The sequence below is a fragment of the Carcharodon carcharias genome, chromosome 21 (assembly GCF_017639515.1).
Source record: "Carcharodon carcharias isolate sCarCar2 chromosome 21, sCarCar2.pri, whole genome shotgun sequence".
Classification (NCBI taxonomy): Eukaryota; Metazoa; Chordata; class Chondrichthyes; order Lamniformes; family Lamnidae; genus Carcharodon; species Carcharodon carcharias.
In genome coordinates this window covers 24,054,682-24,077,430 of record NC_054487.1, presented here as the reverse complement: position 1 = coordinate 24,077,430, position 22,749 = coordinate 24,054,682, and the positions used below count along the sequence as shown (strand labels likewise).

The window sequence follows — 22,749 nt, the reverse complement described above, 5'->3', positions numbered from 1 at the left end:
CATGCAATGTAACCCTGATGTAAATGATTATTTTCTCCTTTACTCTAACCACACCCATTTCTCACTTAATATTTTCTCCTGGTTCCGACACCCCTGCCGAGTTAGTTTAAACCCTTCCCAACAGCATTAGCAAAACTAAGTTCCGGCTCTGTTCAGATGCAACCTGCCCAGCTTGCACAGGTCCCATCTCCCCCAGAGACCGTCCTAATGTCCCAGGAATCAAAAGCCTGCCCTCCTGCACCATCTTTCTAGCCAAGCATTCATCTGTCTTATCCTATTTCTGTACTCACTAGCATGTAGCACTCAAAGTAATCCAGAGATTACTATATTTGAGGTCCTGATTGCTAGATTTCTATCTAGCTCTCTAAACTCAGACTGCAGGGCCACATCCCTCTTTCTACCTATTTTGTTGGTACCTATGTGGACCACAACTGCTGGTTGTTCAACCTTCCCCCCTCAGGATGCTCTGCAGCTGCTCAGTGACATCCTTGACCCTGGCACCAGAGGGGCAATAGCCATCCTGGATTCACGGCTGTAGCACCTGCTCCTCTAACTATTGAATCACCTATTCCTGTTGCTCTTCTAGACTTTCTTGTTACCCAACCACCAACCACCTCTGTGCAACTGAGCCACTCTTTGCACCATGAACTTGGCTCTAGCTGCAGTTCCCAGATGAATCATTGCTCTTATCAGCATTCAAAAGGGTTGGAGAGGGCACCTGTATTACCTGCCTGTTCCTTTTTGACTGTCTGGTGGTCACCCATTCTTTCTCCCTGACACTCTTCAGCTGTGGGGTGACCATATCAATAAATGCGCTGTCCATGTAGCTCTTGGCCTCACAAATGCATCGCAATGATGGCAGCTGCTGCTCCAGTTCTGAAACCCGGAGCTCAATCTGCTGCAACTGATGACACTCTGCACAATGGTTATCAAGGACTCTGGAAGCATCCTAGGGTTCCCATATTGCACTCTCGAGGTTGGAGCAGCCCTGCCATTCCTTCATTTATTAGTTAACCTTGCCACTGCTAAAAAAAACCTTACCAATGCTTATACACCGACTAATGCTTAACTCCAGTTGGAATAAATCTTACTTAAAAAGTACAATATAAGAGATAATACTCACCAGCTCCTCAATAGTTCCTTATCATTCATACTTAATATTTTTATTATTTCTAGTCTTCCAGTTGTTGAGGCTCAAAGTCCTTAAGCAGCAATATTCATAAGCCAATCAACTTACAAACTTCTCGTGATGACACCCCTTGATTTCTGTTTCCTAACAGTGCTCTGACTCTCCTCAGAAGCAGCGGATAACCCCTCTGCTCCCCGAACTCTCACTGCTTCTCATACTGTTTTTGTAGACCTTCCCCTCTGGCCCCTCTGCCCCTCTGCCCCTGGAGCTCTCGCCACTTTTTGCACTGTTTCTGCAGCCCCTCTGCACTAAGAATTCTAGCCACTTCTTACGCTGTTTTTCTGGCTCCTTCATTCGGAATGCTCACCGCTTCTTGTGCTGTTTTTATAGCTGCTCTGCTCTTGGAACTTTCACCCCTTGTTTCTCCGGCCTTTCTGCTATCCTTTTTATACTAGGAGACCATGTCTCTGAGTTTACCATGAAAACCTGGGTCTCCCAAGTCCCAGAAAGATGTTACAGGTATTGAGTTGTAAATACTTGTATTGTAAACTATCCATTTACTTCTAAGATGAGAGAGTTCGGATCAAGTATAGCTAATTAGCATTCTAACTGGATGCAAGGCTTACGTGTTATATGCTGTGATGGGGAAGAGGGCAGAGGAAGCCATTTTTGAGATCAGGTTACAGGCTTCGCAACAAACCAATGGAATCTACAGTTAGACAGCAAAGGTTCTGCGTGATCAGCAGAGAGAAAGGCTGCTCGACTTTGCAAACTATCACAGCTGGGTGCAGGAGGAAAGAAATACACCCTCCAACCTTCTACGGGTTCCAGGAGATGCAAGACCAGAGGGAGGAAGAATCATCAGAACAGGCTTTACTGCTGGTGATGGATTTATGGAAACTGAGGAAAGCACCTGGAGATGGTCGCTCAAAATTACTATTCAGTAAAATGGGTATACAGGAATCCACTGGAAGCTGGGAACAACTGTGGAAAGTAATTCCATAAAGAGTGCGATGGATGATAAGTACATAAGGGGATGGACACTTTCTACAGTTAAAGTAAAAGTTGTTTACAAAGAAAATGTTTTGTCAGTAGCCTTTTTTCAGTAATTTGTAAAGGTTTTAAAATGTTTAATCTTCCTGGGTTATTACAGCATACAAATTAGGAGGAGTAGACCACTCGGCCCCTCGAGCATGCTCTGGTATTCAGTAGGATAATGGCTGATCTGATTGTAGCCACAACTCTATATTCCCACCCAATTCCAATCATCTTTCACTCCCTTGCTTATTAAGAATCTATCTAGCTCTGCTTTAAAAACATTCAAAGGCTCTGCTTCCACTGCCTTTTAAGGGAGAGTTCCATAGACTCTCAACCCTCAAAAAAAACCTTCTCCTCATCTCTGTCTTAAATACGAACAAGGAGCAGGAGTAAATCATTTGGCTGCTCGAGACTGCTCCGCCATGCAACAAGATCATGGCTGATCTGATAGTAACCTGCCTACCCCCAATAGCCTGTCACCCCTTTGCTTGCCAAGTATCTGTCCACCTCTGCCTTAAAAATATTCAAAGACTCTGCTTCCAGCACCTTTTCACAAAGAGAGAGTTCCAAAGACTCTCCCTATTTTTTAAAAAAGATTTCTTTTAAAGACAACCGCTAGTTCTAGTTCCTCCTACAAGAGGGAACATCCTCTCCACATCAACCCTGTCAGAACCTCTTAGGATCTTAAAAGGTTTCAATCAAGTCGCCTCTTACTCTTCTAAACTCCAGTGGATATGAGCCTGCCCTGTCCAGTCTTTCCTCATAAGACAACCTACCCATTCCAGGTAGCAGTCTGGTAAACCTTCTCTGAACTGCTTCTAACACACTTACATCTTTCCTTAAATAAGGAGATCAATACTGTACACACTACACCAGATGTGGTCTCACCAGTGCCCTGTACAAGTGAAGCATAATCTTCCTAGTTATGTAATCAATTCCCCTCACAATAAATGATAACATTCTATTAGCTTTCCTAATCACTTACTGTACCTGCATACTGACCTGTTGTGATGCATGCACTCGAACACACAGATCCCTCTGAATCTCAGGGCTCTGCAACTTCTCACCATTTAGATAATATGCTACTTTTTGATTGTTCAAAATGGACAATTTCACATTTTACCATATAACACTCCATCCCACAGTGCAGAGGCCCTTTGGCCCATCGAGACTGCGCTGACATGTGAGAAACACCTGATCTACCTACCTAATCCCATTTACCAGCACTTGGCCCAGAGCCTTGAATGTTGTGACATGCCAAGTGCTCATCCAGGAACTTTTCAAAGGATGTGAGGCAACCTGCCTCCATCTCCCTCCCAGGCAGCGCTTTCCAGATTGTCACCACCCACTGGGTAAAAAAGTTTTTCCTCATATCCACGCTAAACCTCCTGCCCCTCACCTTGAACTTGTGTCCCTTCGTGTCTGACCCTTCAAATAAGGGGAACAGCTGCTCCCTTTCCATGCTCCTCATAATTTTGTACACCTCGATCAGGTCGCCCCTCAGTCTTCTCTGCTCCAACGAAAACAACCCAAGTCTATCCAACTTCTCTTCATAACTTAAATGTTTCATCCCAGGCAACATCCTGGGGAATCTCCTCTGCACCCACTCCAGTGCAATCACATCCTTCCTATAATGTGGCAGCTAGAACTGCACACAGTACTCCAGCTGTGGCCTCACCAAGATTCTATACAATTCCAACATGACCTCCCTACTTTTGTAATCTATGCCTCGATTGATAAATGCAACTGGCCCATATGCCTTTTACACCACCCCACTAACATGCCACTCCACCTTCAGCGATCTATGGATACACACGCCAAGGTCCCTTTGTTCCGCAGAACTTCCTAGTGTCATGCCGTTCATTGAATACTTCCTTGTCAAATTACTCCTTCCAAAGCATATCACCTAACACTTTTCAGGGTTAAATTCCATCTGCCACTTATCTGCCCATTTGACCATCCCGTCTATATCTTCCTGTAGCCCAAGACACTCAACCTCACTGTTAACCACCCGGCCAATCTTTGTGTCGTCTGCAAACTTACTAATCCTACCCCCCACATAGTCATCATTTGTCTCGTTTATATAAATGACAAATAATAGGGGACCCAGCACAGATCCCTGTGGTATGCCACTGGACACTGGCTTCCATTCACTAAAACAGCCTTGTGGTCATCACCCTCTGTCTCCTACAACTAAGCCAATTTTGAATCCACCTCATCAAATTACCCTGTCTCCCATGTGCATTTGCCTTCTTTATAAGTCACCCATGTGGGACCTTGTCAAAGGCTTTGCTGAAATCCATATAAACTACATCAACTGCACAACCCTAATCTACACATCTCGTCACCTCCTCAAAACATTCAATCAAATTTGTTAGGCATGACCTCCCTCTGACGAAGTCATGCTGACTACCCCTGATCAAACCTTGCCTCTCCAAGTGGAGACAGACACTCTCCTTCCGAATTTTCTCCAATGGTTTCCCTGCCACTGACGTGAGACTCACTGGCCTGAAGTTCCCTGGTTTATCTCTAAAACCCTTCTTAAATAGCAGAACCACATTAGCTGTTCTCCAGTCCTCTGGCACCTCCCCCGTGGCAACAGAGGAATTAAAAATTTGGGTCAGAGCCCCAGCGATCTCCTCCCTTTCCTCCCTCAGCAGTCTGGGACACAAATCATCTGGACCTGGAGATTTGTCCACTTTTAAGCCTGCCAACACCTCCAATACCTTGTCACTCCCAAATCAATTTGCTCAAGAACCTCACTGTCTCTCTCCTGAAGTTCAATACCTTCATCCTCATTCTCTTGGGTGAAGACAGATGAGAAGTATTCGTTCAACATCCTACCGATGTCCTCTGGCTCCACCCATAGATTGCCCCCTTGGTCCCTTATGGGCCCTACTCTTTCCCTGGTTATCCTCTTCCCATTGATATGCTTATAGAATATCTTGGGATTTTCCCTACTTTTACCAGCCAGAGCTTTCTCATATCCCCTCTTTGCTCTCCTAATTGCTTTCTTAAGCTCCACCCTGCACTTTCTGTACTCCATTGATGCCTCCACTGATTTGCTTCTTGTACCTGCTAAAAGCCTCTCTTTTCTTTCTCATCGTATCCTGAATATCTCTGGTCATCAATGGTTCTCTGGGCTTGTTACTCCTTCCTATCACCCCAGAGCGAACATGTTGAGCCTGTACCCTCCCCATTTCCTTTTTTGAATACTCCCCACTGCTCCTCTGTAGATTTCCCCAAAAGTAGCTGTTCCCAGTCTACCTTGGCCAGATCCTGCCTTATTTTAATAAAATCCGCTCTCCCCCAATCCAAAACATTTTTTTGCAACTTGTCTATTTCTTTGTCCATAACAAGCTTAAATTGTACCATGTTGTGGTCGCTATCATTAAAATGCTCCCCCATCACCACCTCAGCCACCTGTCTGGCTTCATTCCTCATAATTAGGTCCAGCACTGCACCGTCCCTTGTTGGACCCTCTACATATTGACCTAAAATGTTCTCCTGTACACATTTCAAGAAATCTACTCCATCCAAGCCCTTAACACTATGTCTATCCCAATTAATGTTGGGAAAGTTGAAATCACCTAATATAGTTACCCTATTGTTATTGTTTTTACGCACCTCTGCAAATTGTGCACATATTTGCTCCTCAATTTCCCGCTGACTATCTGGGGGTCTACAATAAACACCTAGTAATGTGGCTGCTCCTTTTTTATTCCTACGCTCTACCCACAAAGCTTCATTTTATGCCCTCTCAACGATATTATCTCTCCTTACTGCAGTAACTGACTCCTTAACTAATAACACAATGCCTCCTCCTCTTTTACCCCCTCCCCTGTCTCACCTGAAGATTCTATATCCCGGAATGTTGAGCTGCCAATCCTGCCCCTCCCTCAACTACATCTCAGTGATGGGTACTATATCACAATTCCACGTGTCAATCCTCACCCTTAACTAATCCGTTTTGCCTGTAACACTCCTGCCATCCAGCCTTGCCTTACTCCCTTTAAACTTAATGCAGCTGTACTCCCTCTGACTTGATTGTTTTACTGTATTATGATGTGTCCCTATTCTGCTAACATTGTGTCCCCTCCACCTGCCGAATTAGTTTAAACTCCTCCCAATAGCACTAGCAAACCTATCTGTAAGGATGTCAGTCCCACTCTAGTTCAGATGTAGACCGTCCCACTTGTACAGGTTCCACCTTGCTCAGAAACGGTCCCAGTGATCCAGGAATCTAAAACCCTCCCTCCTGCACCAACTCTTTAGCCACATATTCATCTGCACTATTCTCCTATTTCTGAGCTCGCTAGCACGTGGCACTGGGAGTAATCCAGAGATTACAACCAGAGAGGTCTTGCTTTTAGTCTACTACCTAACTCCCTGAATTCTTGATGCAAGACCTCATCCCTCTTTCTACCTATGTCATTGGTACCAACATGTACTTTGACCTCTGGCCTTATCACCCTCCCCCTTCAAGATGCCCTGCAGCTGTTCCGTGTCATCCCGCACCCTGGCACCAGGGAGGCAACACACCATGCTGGTGTCACATTGACGGCCACAGTAGCACCTATATGTTCCCCTGACTATAGAATCCTCTATTACTATTGCTCTTCCTCCCCTCTTGTACAGACAGGCTGCTTGTCGTGCCAGAAGCTTGGCTCTGTCTGCATTCCCTGGAGGAAGCCGCGCCCTCATCAGCCTCCAAAATGGAATATCGATTTGCGAGTGGGACCCCAGGCGACTCCTGAACTACCTGCCTGTTTCTCTTGGACTACCTGGTGGTCACCCATTCCCTTCCTTCAAGTCCCTTTAGCTGCGGTGTGACCACCTCTCTAAACGTGCTATCCATGATGCTCTCTGACTCGTGGATGCTCCAGTGTCCTCAGCCGCTGTTCCAGCTCTGAAACCCGAGCTTCCAGGAACTGCAGCTGGACACAATTCCTGCACATGTGCTGATCCCTGGTACTGGAAATGTTCCCGGATTCCCACATGGAGCACACCACAGCTTTGAGCTCGCCTGCCAGGACTTATCCCTTTAAATTAAACCTTTTAAAATCAAGAGAGGTGGGGGAGAGAGAGGTGGGGGAGAGAGAGGTGGGGGAGAGAGAGGTGGGGGAGAGAGAGGTGGGGGAGAGAGAGGTGGGGGAGAGAGAGGTGGGGGAGAGAGAGGTGGGGGAGAGAGAGGTGGGGGAGAGAGAAGTGGAGTAGGCAGTAAGATGAGTTGGATACAAGATGGGCAGTATTTTAAGTAATGTGAATGGACTCAAAATTAATAAGATACTAATAGGTCAATTGACAAAACTGGCATATGTGAGGGCGGCCACTTTGGATCTAAAAAGGTTACTACGTAGTACTTTCAAAATAGTGAAAACCTAAAAACTGCAAAGGACCAAAGGGGGCAGAATGAGAAGTGGGATTTCCATCTACATAGATTAAAACAATCAAAAAGGCTAATAAAATGCAGCTTTTATATCTAGAAAATAGAATACAACAGGGTAGAAGTTGTGCTGGAGTTATACAAAGCTCTGGCTAGACCACACCCAGAGAACTGCGAGCAGTTCTGAGAACCACACCTTAGGAGGTCCATATAAATAACATGCATAGACATTTCCATGTCCACTACTTTAGTCACCACCGAGGACATTGAATCAGGTTTATCAGGCACGACTTATGCTATATGTATTGCTAACCACTCTCTCAATATGTCCTGCTACCTTGGAAGATGTATGCACATGCACCCCCAAGTCTCTCCGTCACTGCACACTCATTAGAACTGTATCATAAAGACTATATTGCCTCTCCCAAATGCATTGACTTACATTTCAATATTAAATTCTATTTTCCCCTTGTTTGCCCATTCTGCTAGCTTATCTATGTTCAGTTGCAGTCAATTTGTATCACTGAATCCCTCAGCATCATATCCTGGTATTATCACTGACCAGAAATTTAGCTGGACCAGCCATACAAGAGCAAGTCAAAGGCTGGAAATTCTACGGCAGGTAATTCACCTCTTGATTCCCCAAAGCCTGCCAAACATCTATAAAAGTCAGGTGAGTGATGGAATATTCTCCATTTGGCTCCACTCAAGAAGCTCGACACCATCCAGGGCTAAGCAGCTGGTCTGAACAGCATACCGCCCATTAACTTTAACATTTACCCCCTCCACCACCAATGCTGAGTATATCATATCCAAGATGTACTGCAGCAACTTATCTACCTCCTTCGACAGCAGCTTTCAATTTGGTGATCTCCGTCGCTTCGAAGGGAAAGGGGATGGGAACACCAGTACCTGCAAGTTCCCCTCCAAGCTATACACCATCCCAACTTGGAACTACATCACCATTACTTCACTGTCACTGGGCCAAAACGCTGGAACTGTGAATGCACCCACACCACATGGGCTGCAACAGTTCAAGAAAGTGGCTTACCACGCTTTCTTTCTTCATTCATGGGATGTGGATTTCATTGGCTAGGCCTTTTCAACGGAAATGAGGAATGGGCAACAAATGCTGGCCTAGCCAGCGATGCCACATCCCATGAAACGATTTTAATAAGTATCATCCTCAGAACTTGCCACAACGCCTAGATTGCTAATATCAGCAATTTTTGAAATCTTTACAATGTATTCCAATACCCAAGTCACTTATGTATATAGTCATTTATACAGTAGTACAGAACTTGAGTATTGCTGAAAAAAGAGAGACATGCTGTCAAAGCTTTCAGTCTTGCACTCATCAGGACACATTGCAAAAATACAAATAATAAAGAGAACAACAATTTGTACTGCATAAGAGGAGAGTGCTCTGCTTTATTGGTAAGTGGCACAGTGGCAGCAGTGCATAGCATCTACAAGATGTATGGCAGAAACTCACCAAGGCTCCTTAGGCAGCACCTTCCAAACCCACAAGCTCTATCACCCAGAAGGACAAGGGCAGTAGATAGATGGGAATATCACTACCTGGAACTTCCCCTCCAAGCCACTCACCATCCTGACTTGGAAATATATTGTGACTCCTTCACTGTCATTCAGTCAAAATCCTGGAACTCCCTCCCTAAAAGCATTGTGGGTGTACCTACACCACATGGACTGCAGCAGTTCAATGAGGCGGCCCACCACCACCTTCTCAAGGGCAATTAGTGATGGGCAATAAATGCTGGCTTAGCCAGCGAAACCCACATCCCATGAATGAATAAAGGACTCCGATTGGTCGTGGCGTTGCTACGGAGAATGTACCAAACAACAGTTAACTGCCAAGCTTTAGTTCATTCAAACCCAGCAAATTGACTCCGATTGGTCAAGGCATTGCCCTGGGGAATGAACCAGGGCATGGCTGTCCTCCAAGCTATCTAGTTGAAAAATGCGTAATGCACGGGCATGTTCCTTTTATCTGCAAAGGACAGATCCTTGTGTGTAAAGATACATAGCTTCTAGCATCAGTAAATAAGCCACACTGCAAACCCAACTGATAATCTTAAATTGACCATAAGATGTAGGAGCAGAAGTAGGCCATTTGGCCTATCAAGTCTGCTTCACCATTCAATGGATCATGGCTGATCTGATAATCCTCAACTCCACTTTCTTGCCTTTTCCCCATAACCCTTGATTCTCTTAAGGATTAAAAATCTGTCTATCTCAGCCTTGAATATACTTAATGACCCAGCTTCTCCAACCCTCTCCGGTAAAGAATTCCACAGATTCACTACCCTGAGAAGAAATTCCTTCATACCTGTGTCTTAAATGGGCGCCCCTTACTGAGATTATGCCCTCTGGTCCTAGACTCTCCCATAAGGGGAAACAACCTCTCAGCATCTACCCCGTCGAGCCCCCTAAGATTCTTATATGTTTCAATAAGATTGCCCCTCATTTTTCTAAACTCCAATGAGTACAGGCCCAACCTACTCAACTTCTCCTCATAAGAAAATCCCAGGATCAATCTTGGGAACCTTCACTGGACTGCCTCCCAGTATATCTTTCCTTGGATAAAGGGGACCAAAGCTATTCACAGTATTCTAGGTGTAGTCTAACTAGTGCCTTGTGTAGTTTTAGCGAGACATCCCCATTGTTATACTCCATTCCATTTAGAATAAAGGCCAACATCCCATTTGCCTTCCCTATTACCTGCTGAACTCGTATGCTAATTTTTTGTGATTCATGCATGAGGACCATCAAATCCCTCTGCGCTGCAGCCTTCTGCAGTCTTTCTCCATTTAAATAATATTCAGCTCCTCTATTTTTCCTGCCAAAGTGCATAACTTCACGTTTTCCCACATTATATTCCATCTGCCAAGTTTTTGCCCACTCACTTAACCTATCTATATCCCTCTGTAGGCTCTTTGTGTCATCCTCACCATTTGCCTTTCCACCTATTTCTGTGACATTCTCAAACTTGGCTATAGTACATTCACTTCCTTCATCTAGGTCATTAATATATATTGTAAATAATTGAAGCCTCCAGCACTGCTCCGTATGGCACTCCATTACAGGTCGCCATCCTGAAAATGCCCCCCTTATCCCAACTCTGTCTTCTATTAGTTAGCCAATCCTCTATCCATGCTAATTTTATTTATTCACAGGGTGTGGGCTTCCCTGGCTGGGCCAGCATTTATTGCCCATCCCTAGTTGCCCTTGGGAAGGTGGTGACGAGCTACCTTCGTGAACCGCTGCATTCCATGCAGTTCTGTTAGGAAGGAACCTCCAGGGTTTTGACCCAGCGACAGTGAAGGAACGGCGATATATTTCCAAGTCAGGATGGTGAATGACTTGGAGGGGAACTTCTAGGTGGTGGTGTTCCTATCTATCTGCTGCCCTCATTCTTCTAGATGGTAGAGGTTGTGGGTATAGAAGATGATGCTGAAGGAGCTTTGGTGAATTCCTGCAGCACATCTTGTAGATGGTACACACTGCTGTTACTGTGCGTCGATGGTGGAGGAAGTGAATGTTTGTGGATGTGCTGCCAATCAAGCTGGCTGCTTTGTCCTGGATGGCATCAAGCCTCTTCAGTGTTGTGGGAAAATATACCACCTCCAACACCATGGGCTCTTATCTTATTAAGTAGCCTTATGTATGGTACCTTATCGAATGCCTTTTGGAAATCCAAAGATATTACATCTACTTGTTCCCCTGCTTGTTACCTCCTCAAAGAATTCTAATAAATTTGTCAGGCATGATTTCCTCTTCATGAAGCCATGCTGACTCTACTTGATTACATTATGTACTTCTAAATGCTCTATTGCATCCTTTATAACACACTCGAACATTTTCCAAATGACAGATGTTAGGCTAACTGGCTTATTATTACCTGCTTTTTGTCTCCCTCCCGCCTTTTTGAATAAGGGTGTTACACTGGCAGTTTTCCAATCCTCTGGGACTTTTCCAGATTCTAAGGGTGCTTGGAAGATTACAACCATTGCAACCACAATCTCTATAGCTACTTCATTTAATATCCTTGGAGCAACCCATTAGGTCCAGGGGACTTATCGGCCTTTAGCCCCATTAGTTTCCCTAGTACTTTTTCTTCAGTGATAATTATTGTATTTATTTCCACTCCCCCTTTTGCCCCTTGATTATTTCGTTTTTTGGAATGCTATTAGTTTCTTCTACCGTGAAGACTGATGCAAAGTATTTATTCAACTCTTCTGCCATCTCCTGGTTCCCTATTATTTCCCCAGCCTCATTCTCTAAGGAGCCTATGTTCACTTTGGCCTCTCTCTTCCTTTTTATATATTTAAAGAAGCTCTTACTGTCAGTCTTTATATTACTTACTAGTTTATCCTCAAAGTTTATTTTCTCCTTCTTTATTATTTTTTTGGTCATCTTTTACTAGTTTTTAAAACTTTCCCAATTCTCTGGCTTAACACTAATCTATGCCACATTGTATGTTTTTTCTTTCACTTTGACACTAGCCTTAACTTCCTTGGTTAACCATGGTTGGTTTATCCCTTTCCTACAATCCTTCTTCCTCACTGGGATACATCTTTGTGGCGAGTCACGAACTATTTTCTTAAATGTCTGCCATTGTTTATCAACTGTCTTTTCTGCTAAACTCCTTTCCCAGTCCACTCCAGCCAACTCTGCCCTCATTCCTTTGTAATTACCCTTATTTAAGTTTAGCACAGTTGATTCCGAACCAAGTTTCTCACTCTCAAACTGAATGCTAAATTCTACTATGTTATGGTCACCATTTCTTAGGGGATCTTTTACTCTGAGACCATTTATTAAACCTGCCTCATTACACGTTACCAGATCCAAAACAGCTTAATCCCTGGTTGGATCCACAACATATTGTTCTAGGACTCTGTCCCGAATACACTATGAATTCTTGCTCATGGATACCTCTGCCAATTTGATTTTCCCAATCTACAGAAAAATTAAAGTCACCCATGATCAATAGAAACATAGAAAATAGGAGTAGGCCATTCAGCCATTCACGCCTACTCCACCATTCATTATGATCATGGCTGATCATCCAACTGCTCTCACTTTCTCCCCATATCCTTTGATCCCTTTCATCCCAAGAGATATATCTAACTCCTTCTTGAAAACAAACAATATTTTGGCCTCAACTACTTTCTGTGGTAGCAAATTCCACAAGCTCACCACTCTCTGGGTGAAGAAAATTCTCCGCATCTCAGTCCAAATGGTTTACCCTGTATCCTCAGACTGTTACCCCTGGATCTGGACTCCCCCACTATCGGGAACATCCTTCCTGCATCTAACCTGTCTAGTCCTGTTAGAATTTTATAGGTTTCTATGAGATTCCCCCCTCATTCTTCTGAACTCCAGTGAATATAATCCTAATCGCCTCAATCTCTCCTCACATGTCAGTCCCGCCATCTCAGGAATCAGTCTGGTAAACCTTCGCTGCACTCCCTCTATAGCAAGAACATCCTTCCTCAGATAAGGAGACCAAAACTGCACACAATATTCCAGCTGTGGTCTCACCAAGGCCCTATATAATTGCAGCAAGGCATCCCTGCTCCTGCACTCGAATCCTCTGACAATGAAGGCCAACATACCATTTGCCTTCTTTACCGCCTACTGCACCTGCATGCTTACCTTCAGCAACTGGTGTACAAGGACACCCAGGTCTCATTGTACATTCCCCTTTCAATTTATAGCCACAGATAATAATCTGCCTTCCTGTTTTTGCTACCAAAGTGGATAACCTCACATTTATCCACATTATACTGCATCTGCCATGCATTTGCCCACTCACTCAGCTTGTCCAAATCACACTGAAGCATCTCTGCATTCTCCTCACAACTTACCCTCTCACCCAGCTTTGTCTCATCTGCAAATTTAGAGATATTACATTTAGTTCCCTCATCTAAATCATTAATATATATTGTGAATAACTGGGGTCCCAGCACCGATCCCTGCGGTACCCCACTAGTCACTGCCTGCCATTCGAAAAAAGACCAGTTTATTCCTACTCCTTGTTTCCTGTCTGCCAACCAGTTTTCCATCCATCTCAATACACTACCCCCAATCCCATGTGCTTTAATTTTACACGCTAATCTCTTATGTGGGACTTTGTCGAAAGCTTTCTGAAAGTCCAAATAAACCACATCCACTTGCTCCCCCTCATCTACTCTGCTAGTTACATCCTCAAAAAATTCCAGTAGATTTGTCAAGCATGATTTCCCTTTCGTAAATCCATGCTGACTCTGTCCGATTCTGCCACTGTTTTCTAAGTGCTCAGCTATTAAATCTTTTATAATGGACTCTAGAATTTTCCCCATTACCAACATCAGGCTGACTGGTCTATAATTCTGTTTTCTCTCTGCCTCCCTTTTTGAATAATGGGGTTACATTAACTACCCTCCAATCTGTAGGAACTGTTCCAGAGTCCATAGAATCTCGGAAGATGACCACCAATGCATTCACTATTCCTAGGGCCACTTTCTTAAGTACTCTGGGATGTACATTATCAGGCCCTGGGAAGTTATCGGCCAATCAATTTCCCCAACACCATTTCCCTACTAATACTGGTTTCTTTCAGTTCCTCCCTCTGAATAAACCCTGTGTTCCCCAACATTTCTAGTATGTTATTCGTGTCCTTTTTTGCGAAGACAGAACCATTTCTTTGTTCCCCATTATAAATTCCCGTGTTTCTGGCTGTAAGGGGCCTACATTTGTCTTCACCAATCATTTCCTCTTCAAATACCTGCCTTTTTTACCTGCCCTCATTATCTCCTGATTTATTCTCTGTCCTACAACATAGCTACTGTTAGGGGGGCTATAGACTACTCCCACTAGTGTCTTCTTCCCCTTGTTATTTGATTAAATTGGTTTTCAGTGTAACTCTTAGCATAATCAGATTTGTTTAGCAAGTGTTGTCCTCGTAAATATGGCTGGAGCCATTTGCTCACTATTCATACTTGATGCTGAAATAGGGCACATCAAAACCATCCTGTGAGATAATGGCAACCCTGATCAGATCATTGCTTGCTATATACAGCAAAAAGTCATGAATAGGCCAAAGGCCACCACTTTTGATCCTGAAAAGTGCCCAGTCTACCTCAGATTACAGTGGAAGGATATGGTATCTCAAAAATTTGAGAAAAAGTGAAGCTAGCCATTTCATGATCATACCATGCAGTAGTAACACACATCGTGTTCTCAACTAACAGGATGCTCCCGTCAAGCCAAAAAGACATTCTGCCTATCACACAAGTTAGTAACATGGTACATGAATTTCAGTGCCGGTGTGCTGCCAGGTATGTAAGCCTTACCCCCAATGACTGCTGGTTCATATCAAACAGCACATCCCTTCGACTGTTTGCAACAGGCTAAGTTCGCACCCAACCAGCCCATGCTTACAAAATTCAACATTAGATGTGATTTGGCACATTCAACAACATTCCTGATTGTGCTAAGGATTAGATTGAAAACCAATTTAACTGGGCTCGTAGTGTGCCTCATTTAAACATGCTTAGAGCTACACATATTCACACACAGGGCCCTGTCCTTTGCAGACAGAAGGAACATACACCTTTTTCAACAAAACAGAAGCTCGGGGGACAGCCATTCCCTGGTTCATTCTCCATGAAAATGCCTTAACCAGTGTCAACCTGCCTGGTTTGAATTTGAACAAAAGCTTGGCAGTTAGCTGTCCCCTGGTGTATTCTCCAAGGCAACGCCTCTACCAGAGTTCACTTGCCAGCCAATCAATACTCTCTTCTCATGCAGTATAAATTGGTGTTCCCTTTACTATTGGTATTCTTGCCAAGTGTCCTGATGAGTGCAAGACAAAAAGCTTAGACAGTATGTCTTTTATCAGCAATATTCACTTATCTATATCAAATAAAGCACTGGTCATAGCACTGACCCTTGGGGAACACCACTATCCACCATCCTCCAGTCTGAAGAAACAACCATTTACCATGACTCTTTTCTATCCTTAAGCCAATGTTTTCTATCCATGTTCACACTGACCTTCCTATTTCATGAGTCTCAATTTTGTTAAACAGCCTTTTATGTGGTACTTTTTCCAAATACTTGCTTAAAATCCATTTGGATAACACCCATTGCATTGCTTTCATCAATCTTCTCTTGTTACTTCATCAGAAAATTCAATTACATTAGTCGAGCACAATGTGTCTTTTAGAAAGCCATGCTGATTCTCCTTAATTAACTCAAACTTCCCCAACTGACTGGAGATTCTACATCGCCCCCCCATTCCTCTTCATCCCCACCCCCTCCACCCCACCCGACTATTATTTCTAAAACCTTACCAACAACAGATGTTAAACTGCCAGCCTGTAGTTACAAGGACTGTCCTTACACTCTCTTGTAAGGGTTTCACAATTGCCACTCTCCAATTCCCTGGCACCTCCTCCTCTCCTCCCCCCCACCCACCACCACTCCCCATTTCTCAGGAAGATTGCAAGGTTATGACAAGCACTGCAGCTACCTCCACTCCCACTTCCCTTAGCAATCTGGGATGCAAGCCATCCGGACCAACCGATTTATTTATTCAAAGCACAGCTATCCTTTCCAGTACATCCTCCCTCTCAATTTTCACCTCTTCCATTACATCTACTATCTTGACTTCTACCGACATTTTATCAGCACCCTCTTCCTTCGTAAATTCCAATTCAAAGTGCTCATTAGGTATTCTAGCCTTTTACTTCACCTCTAAGCATATATCATGCTCTTTGGAGCCTATTAGGGACAATCTACCTCATTCTACCAACTTACTATTTACATTCCCATAGAAGATTTTGGGTTCCCTTTTATGTTGACCACCATTCTATTCTCATAGCCTCTCTTTGTCAGTCTTGCTTTCCTCAACTTATTCTATTTGACATAATTCTAGCTTAAAGAATTCACCTGACATAAATCCTCTTTATTTTTGATTAATCATGCTCCCTATCTTCATCATCCAAGGATCTCTGGCCTTAGGTCCTCTGCCTTTCACCCTTGTTAGAATATAGCTAGCCTGTACCTGAAGCATCTCCTCCTTAAGGTCATCCATTGTTGATAATTTTTCCTGGCAGTTTTTGGTTCATACATACGAACATACAAATTAGGAGCAGGATTAGGCCATTCAGCCCCTCAAGCCTGCTCCGCCATTCAATAAATTCATGGCTGATCGGATTGCAGCCTCAACAGTACACAGCGCTCCAGATGTGGTCTCACCAAGGCCAATTCTATTTTATTCTGTCCATATTCCTTAACATCCCATTGAAATGAGTCTTCTTCCAATTTGGAAGTTCTACTTTAGATTGTTACTTGCTCTTAGCCAATGATACAACAATCATTCTATCTAAGTATTCCTACACATACATTTGGTCCACTTGGCCCACCTCATTCCCCAGCATCATATCTAGCAATTCCTCTTTCCTAGGTAGGTTGAAAACATACTGATCTAACACTCGCCCATTTGGTACTTGGGTAATTGAATACCACCGTCAGTACAATTATAGTCATAGGTACAATTTTAATAAAGGGCAGAGGTTGGGTGTACGGACTTACTGTTCAGTGGATTTTGAGATTCTTGTTTCTCATCCTCCCAATCAGAGCTATCTGCTTCATGCAGCACACTGCCCTGCTCATCTGATCGGTCCTCCTCTTCAACTTCACTGTCTGCGCTGCACTGTTCAAATTCCATCAATTCATCCTTGTTATGACTGGAAGGTTAAAAAAGGATGGTTCAGTAAATGGGAGCACATGCGTTTTTGTGATGCCAGTGTATGTGTGCTTTTACATACATAATACACATTTTTTGGGGAAAGAAACATAGAAAATAGGAGTAGGCCATTCGGCCCTTCGAGCCTGCTCCGTCATTCATTCTGATCATGACTGATCATCAAACTCAATAGCCTGCTCCTGCTTTCTCCCCATACCCTTTGATCCCTTTCGCCCCAAGAGCTGTATCTAATTCCTTCATGAAAACATACGATGTTTTGGTCTCAACTACTTTCTGTGTAATGAATTCCACAAATTTGTTAAGAAAATTCCCTGGACTATAACACACTGCATTGGGAGGGGTTTCCAGTGCTCCCTTGATCTCTGGGCTCAGCAACCTTACATGATGGCCCATGGGCATCCGGATGCACAGTAGGCCCCTCAAGAATAGGGGAGCCCCGAAGCATTTTTGGCTTCCCCTCTAGATTTTCATCACCACACAGCATGTCCGAATCAGTCCCCACTCTCATTCGCTTGTCAGACTCTGCAGGGGACAGGATAGCCAAGCAGCAGACAGAAGATATTTGAAAATTGAAGAGGGTTAAAGTAATTTGAGGCAAGTGGAAAGTAGCCAATGTTCAAGAATGAGAAGAACGATGAACTAAGACCAATAAGTATATTGTCAGTTATGTGCACTCTCTTAGAATCTATTATTCAAAATACTATTAGTGTGCATTTTGAAATGCATAGGTTAATCCAATTTGTTAAAAGCCAGTCCTGTTTTACCAATTTAATGTAGTTTTTCAAGAAGTGATTGATTTAATAAATAAAGGAAAGACAGTAGGTATGTTGTATGTGGATTTTTGATGACATTTGATGAGGTGTTCCATGGGGAGCTTGTTAGAAAAATTGAAGTTTGCTGGTTTACGGGGAAATGAAGGAGCGGGGATAGAAAGTTGGCTGGAAATAAGAGAATCTGCAACTGGATGTAGCACAGGTTAGAGAAGGATTATTTTTGGTGTATTCCAGGGTTAGTGCTGGATCGATCTCCTTTTGTTCTTTATGCATGTAGATAATTTGAATATCCGCACAAAGAGCACAAGCTTGAAGTTTGCTGAGGAGACAGGTTTTGCAAACAGTGAAAAAGTTTGAGAGAGTGACAGGGTAATGGCAAACACAATTTAACATGGAGAAGTGTGAAGTATTATATCTCAGGAGCAAAAACCTGAAATGGGAATATCCAGTTAATGGAAAGGCACTGTTGGATGAGGATGAACTAACCCAATATCTTAAAAGATCAAGATAGATTAAGCCGTAAGAACAGCATTTTTTGGTTTTAGAAATGGGTCATAGTATAGAACAGTAATATAGTAATGAGAATTTCTTACAATTTGTACAATGGTTAGTTCAGAGTACTTTATGAAATTCTGAGTGCCCCATCATAGAAAGGGCATAACAGTGTTAATTCACCAGGATAATGCCAAGGAAGGAAAAGTAGAGATTTGAAATACTTGACTATTCAGCCACTGGAGCAGAGAAGTCCAAGGGGAGTTTTACTGGAGCTTTTTAAAATGATGCACGGTGATAAAGTGAACAGTGGCAGTGATGTGTTTTGGAGAATCAGTGGCGATGGATTTAAATTTTCACAAGTGGGGAGAGGTTGGGTAAACTTTATATACAGAGGATTATTGCAAGTTGGGACACTGTCATAGGGAATGATTGAAGCTGATTTCTGCATCTTTTAAGGGATAATATCTGAAGCAGCGGACAATACAGGATTATGGGAAAAGAAGCTACTGCAATAAATTGTGGATTGGTCTTGTATGGAGCTGACACAATGAGCCAAATGGCCTTCTTTTGTACTTTAAACTTCCACAGCTCCCTTAAAAAGCTCTGCTTTTCTTAGCTAGGAATAGCCAAGGACAATGGGAGACAGGGGAGATGAAGGAATGGGGCTATTTCCAATGCAAGCTCTTTTAAAAGCTCTAGAAAACACCACAACATGGCACATACCTAATAATCCTTCCCTTCGAAAGCACCAGTTGCAAGTTATTGTCACTGGGGCCTTTCTCTGTCACTGTCAAAGATGATGGTGAGGTTTTACTGATCTTCACTCTCAATGTGGAGCTAGACATATCGTCCTGTTAATGAAACACATTTATAAGAACATGGACAGAGGAGTTTTTTGGCCCTTCATCTTTAACGCAGTGCAGAGTTGTATACCACCTACCTCACCCCATTGAGCCATCTCCATCTTCTTCAACACTGCCCGGGTATGGAGCTCCAGAATGTCCAGGTCCGAGTGTATCCTGTTTGAGGGGTCTCGCAGTCTCCTGCATTTCCTCTTACCTGGGCTTACACTGAAGGACCAACTCTTGTCCTGAGTGACCCGTGTGGCTGGCACTGTGGCTATGATTCCCTGAGATTTAATGGTTTTGTTTCCCATGTTCATCTCCTGCAAACACACACACATGCTTTACACGAAGAGTTCTATACAGTGCACGAAAGCACAAAATCAGCCAAAATACTCTCTAGACTGATTGTAGCTTTATCCCTTCTGTTGACCACCTTTCACCAATAATGCCTTAATTCTGATTACTACATACTAACCTCAACCAGTAAAACTACCACATGTGCCCACACAGAGGCATGTACAAACAGAGACATTATATATCCATACTGTTAAAGACACAATTTGTGTGGTCCCTTCAAATCCATATTCAGGGTATTCATAATAAGGTGTATGTATTTCCTGCCCTCAGAGTGATTTTTCCTAATTAAAAATAATATCCACTTTTTGGTGGTTTAAAAAATAAGGTTTTATTTATTATCACACACTTGCCCCAGGTGTTTGAAACGCAACATCTCAATCACTCGTCTTTCATACACACTATCACACACATAAAATTCGGTACAGATGAAGTTAAAGCTGTCATTCTGAAAATGGAATTTATAACTCAATCTCCTCATGGATCCAGGCCTGACGTCTTCTTATTTGAGTTGATCCTTTAGTTCAAATGAAGGTCTTTTAGAAACAAAGGATTCTCATGAAAATACAATGTAGTTTCTTGTAGACAAACAGTCAGGAGACTGGTTCTGAAGTGGACTTGAAAGCTAGAACAGGTACAGTACTTTGGCTGCAAGAGAAGACTTTTAGCCTAGATGATTCAGCTTTTTCACATGTTCCTGGTGTTTCAATGCTTCTCTGCTGGATTTTGCTTTCTTCGGGATGTTTAAACTGCAGTCTCTGAAAGTTAGTTTCAGTCACATGGCTGCATGGTTAGCACTTCTGGGGTCCAGACCACCAAGATATAAAGCAGATGGACAATGGTCATTCATCCTCATCTCTGCCCCAACTTGAACTCAAATATTCTCCTTGGTTCAATATAGCACTTGAAGAGCAACAGTCTCGAGATCTCATGTTCCTCAAGCTCTGGTTCACCCTTGAACAATGAGATGTTTAAATTTCACAGGTGGCCGTGAAGTTCCCTTATTCAGGTCCATGCTCAACTAGATATTGGCCACAGACTCAAACTGACCACAGTTTAAGTACCCATAGTCACATGTTTAGTTGCAGCCATCTTAACAGGTTTTGCAGCCATTTTCATAAAGTATGATCTTACAATCTGCAATATCCTCATGGTTGTACTGAACATGACAAAACATACATGTAAAAGTGTAAATATACACACAGGGACACATGTGCAGTTACCAACATATACATGCACATACACAGATACACCGCCATTAAAACTGTTAGCCAAATTGTGCTAAACTTGATTATAGGCTGTATATGCTCAACACATGAAATAGGGATGATTTAACCCCAATCCATAGAAACACTCAGCTGGTATTCACTACAGTTCTAACCTGTGGACCAACCCAAAATGTTGCGAAACTGAAACCTAACTCAAGCAGTGCAGTTTACACAGGCCAGGTTAAGAATCAAGGTTGGTGACAAGAAAAGGTCTTTATTTCTTTCTTTAGTGCAGTCACAATTTAAAAGTGGAACTGCAACGTTTACAAATATTAGAGTCACTGTAATTCAAAGTAAATGGGATATATTAAGGGACAGTATTACATATATGAAACACTTTTGCTGACTGGTTCTAAACTCAATAGTCTCAAGAGAGTTTTGTTAAAGGGCAAGTGAAGTTTACTTTTCCATCCTGCAGTGCAGATTCCTAGGATCCAAGTTTTGTCCTAATCTGAGCCTTCATTGATAAACAGAGATTAATTATTCATTAAGCATAACAATGATATTCAAAAGTTTGGCACACAATTATTTTGAACTACCTTTAAAATCATAGAGATTTAACAGAACGGCTCAGCCTTCTCCGCCTATTCCCTCACTTGGGTCCCAGATATCCTGAGTTTAGGTTGGTTGATATGACAATGAGATAGGTCTATTCTTCTTTACCCTGCAAGGTGCTGATTCTTGTTGAGGCATTTACATAGGGCAGGAAAACAGAGTGTTCAACCCAACCAATATGTGCTGGGATCAGCTGCAATGTTCCTACTAAGCTGCATGAGGTTTGCACATAAGGCCTTGTTCTACAATAAACACATAGACCTTCTTCTACGATAAAATAGCTGAAAGGTGGAGATAAAACAGTAGATGGAAATAAATTTTAAAATAATAGAAATATTATTAGAAAATAGAAATAGAAAAATTTAATTTTTTTTTTAAATGTTTAAATTACTAGAAAAAAGGGGGGATCAGAAAGGTGGTGGGGATGGAGGAGAGAGTTCATGATCTAAAGTTATTGAACTCAATGTTAAGTCCAGAAGGCTGTAAAGTGCCTAATCGGAAGACAAGGTACTGTTCCTCCAGTTTGCGTTGAGCTTCACTGGAACATTGCAGCATCTATTGTTTTATCTGCACCTTTTAGCCTATTTCGATCCCTTCCCCCACCCCCACTAGGGCCATCTGCCAATTGCTCGTCCTGCTTCTATCCTTAATGTCACCATTAGCACATTCTTTAGGTAATATCACCACCGTCAACACCTCTTTGTCCTTTTGTCTATGACATCTTTGGCAATCTCTTCTTTGCCTCCACTTACCACTGGCCCCCTATCGAGCTCCACCTGTCCCACACCCCTCAAACAACTTGTATTTCACCTCATTTCTATTTTTCTTTAGTTCTGATGAAGAGTCATATAGACTCGAAATGTTAACTGTCTTCCTCTCCACAGATGCTGTCAGACCTGCTGAGTTTTTCCAGCTATTTTTGCTGGAGTATATTTGTGAATTTGGCTCAAAGTGGGAATTCAATAGGTAAGTCTTTTTCAAGTTCAATAGTAGAGTGAAAGTCAGATTCTGACCTAGAACTAGTAGCGTTTAAGTAAGTGAAATAGCCTAGTTAAACAGGCAACTGCCATAGCAGCAGTTAACTGTCAAACACCTGAAAGCCCTTGCCTGAATAGGTGCCTGCATAGG

The 22,749-nt window shown here is 42.9% G+C and overlaps 1 protein-coding gene across 7 annotated transcripts in view; it reads right to left on the bottom strand.

The window, feature by feature from the left end:
- The window catches only part of kdm7aa (lysine (K)-specific demethylase 7Aa), a 117,733-nt gene that overhangs the window by 48,438 nt on the left and 46,546 nt on the right, over positions 1 to 22,749 (bottom strand). For 6 of the 7 annotated variants that reach the window (XM_041216197.1, XM_041216201.1, XM_041216202.1 and 3 more), the window contains exons 12-14: positions 19,540 to 19,764; positions 19,323 to 19,450; positions 17,157 to 17,311 (exon numbers count right to left, since the gene is read on the bottom strand). In XM_041216197.1, coding sequence (XP_041072131.1) covers positions 17,157 to 17,311; positions 19,323 to 19,450; positions 19,540 to 19,764 — 508 coding nt within the window. The remainder of the gene's footprint in view (positions 1 to 17,156; positions 17,312 to 19,322; positions 19,451 to 19,539; positions 19,765 to 22,749) is intronic. The other variant, XM_041216200.1, reaches the window with a different exon arrangement.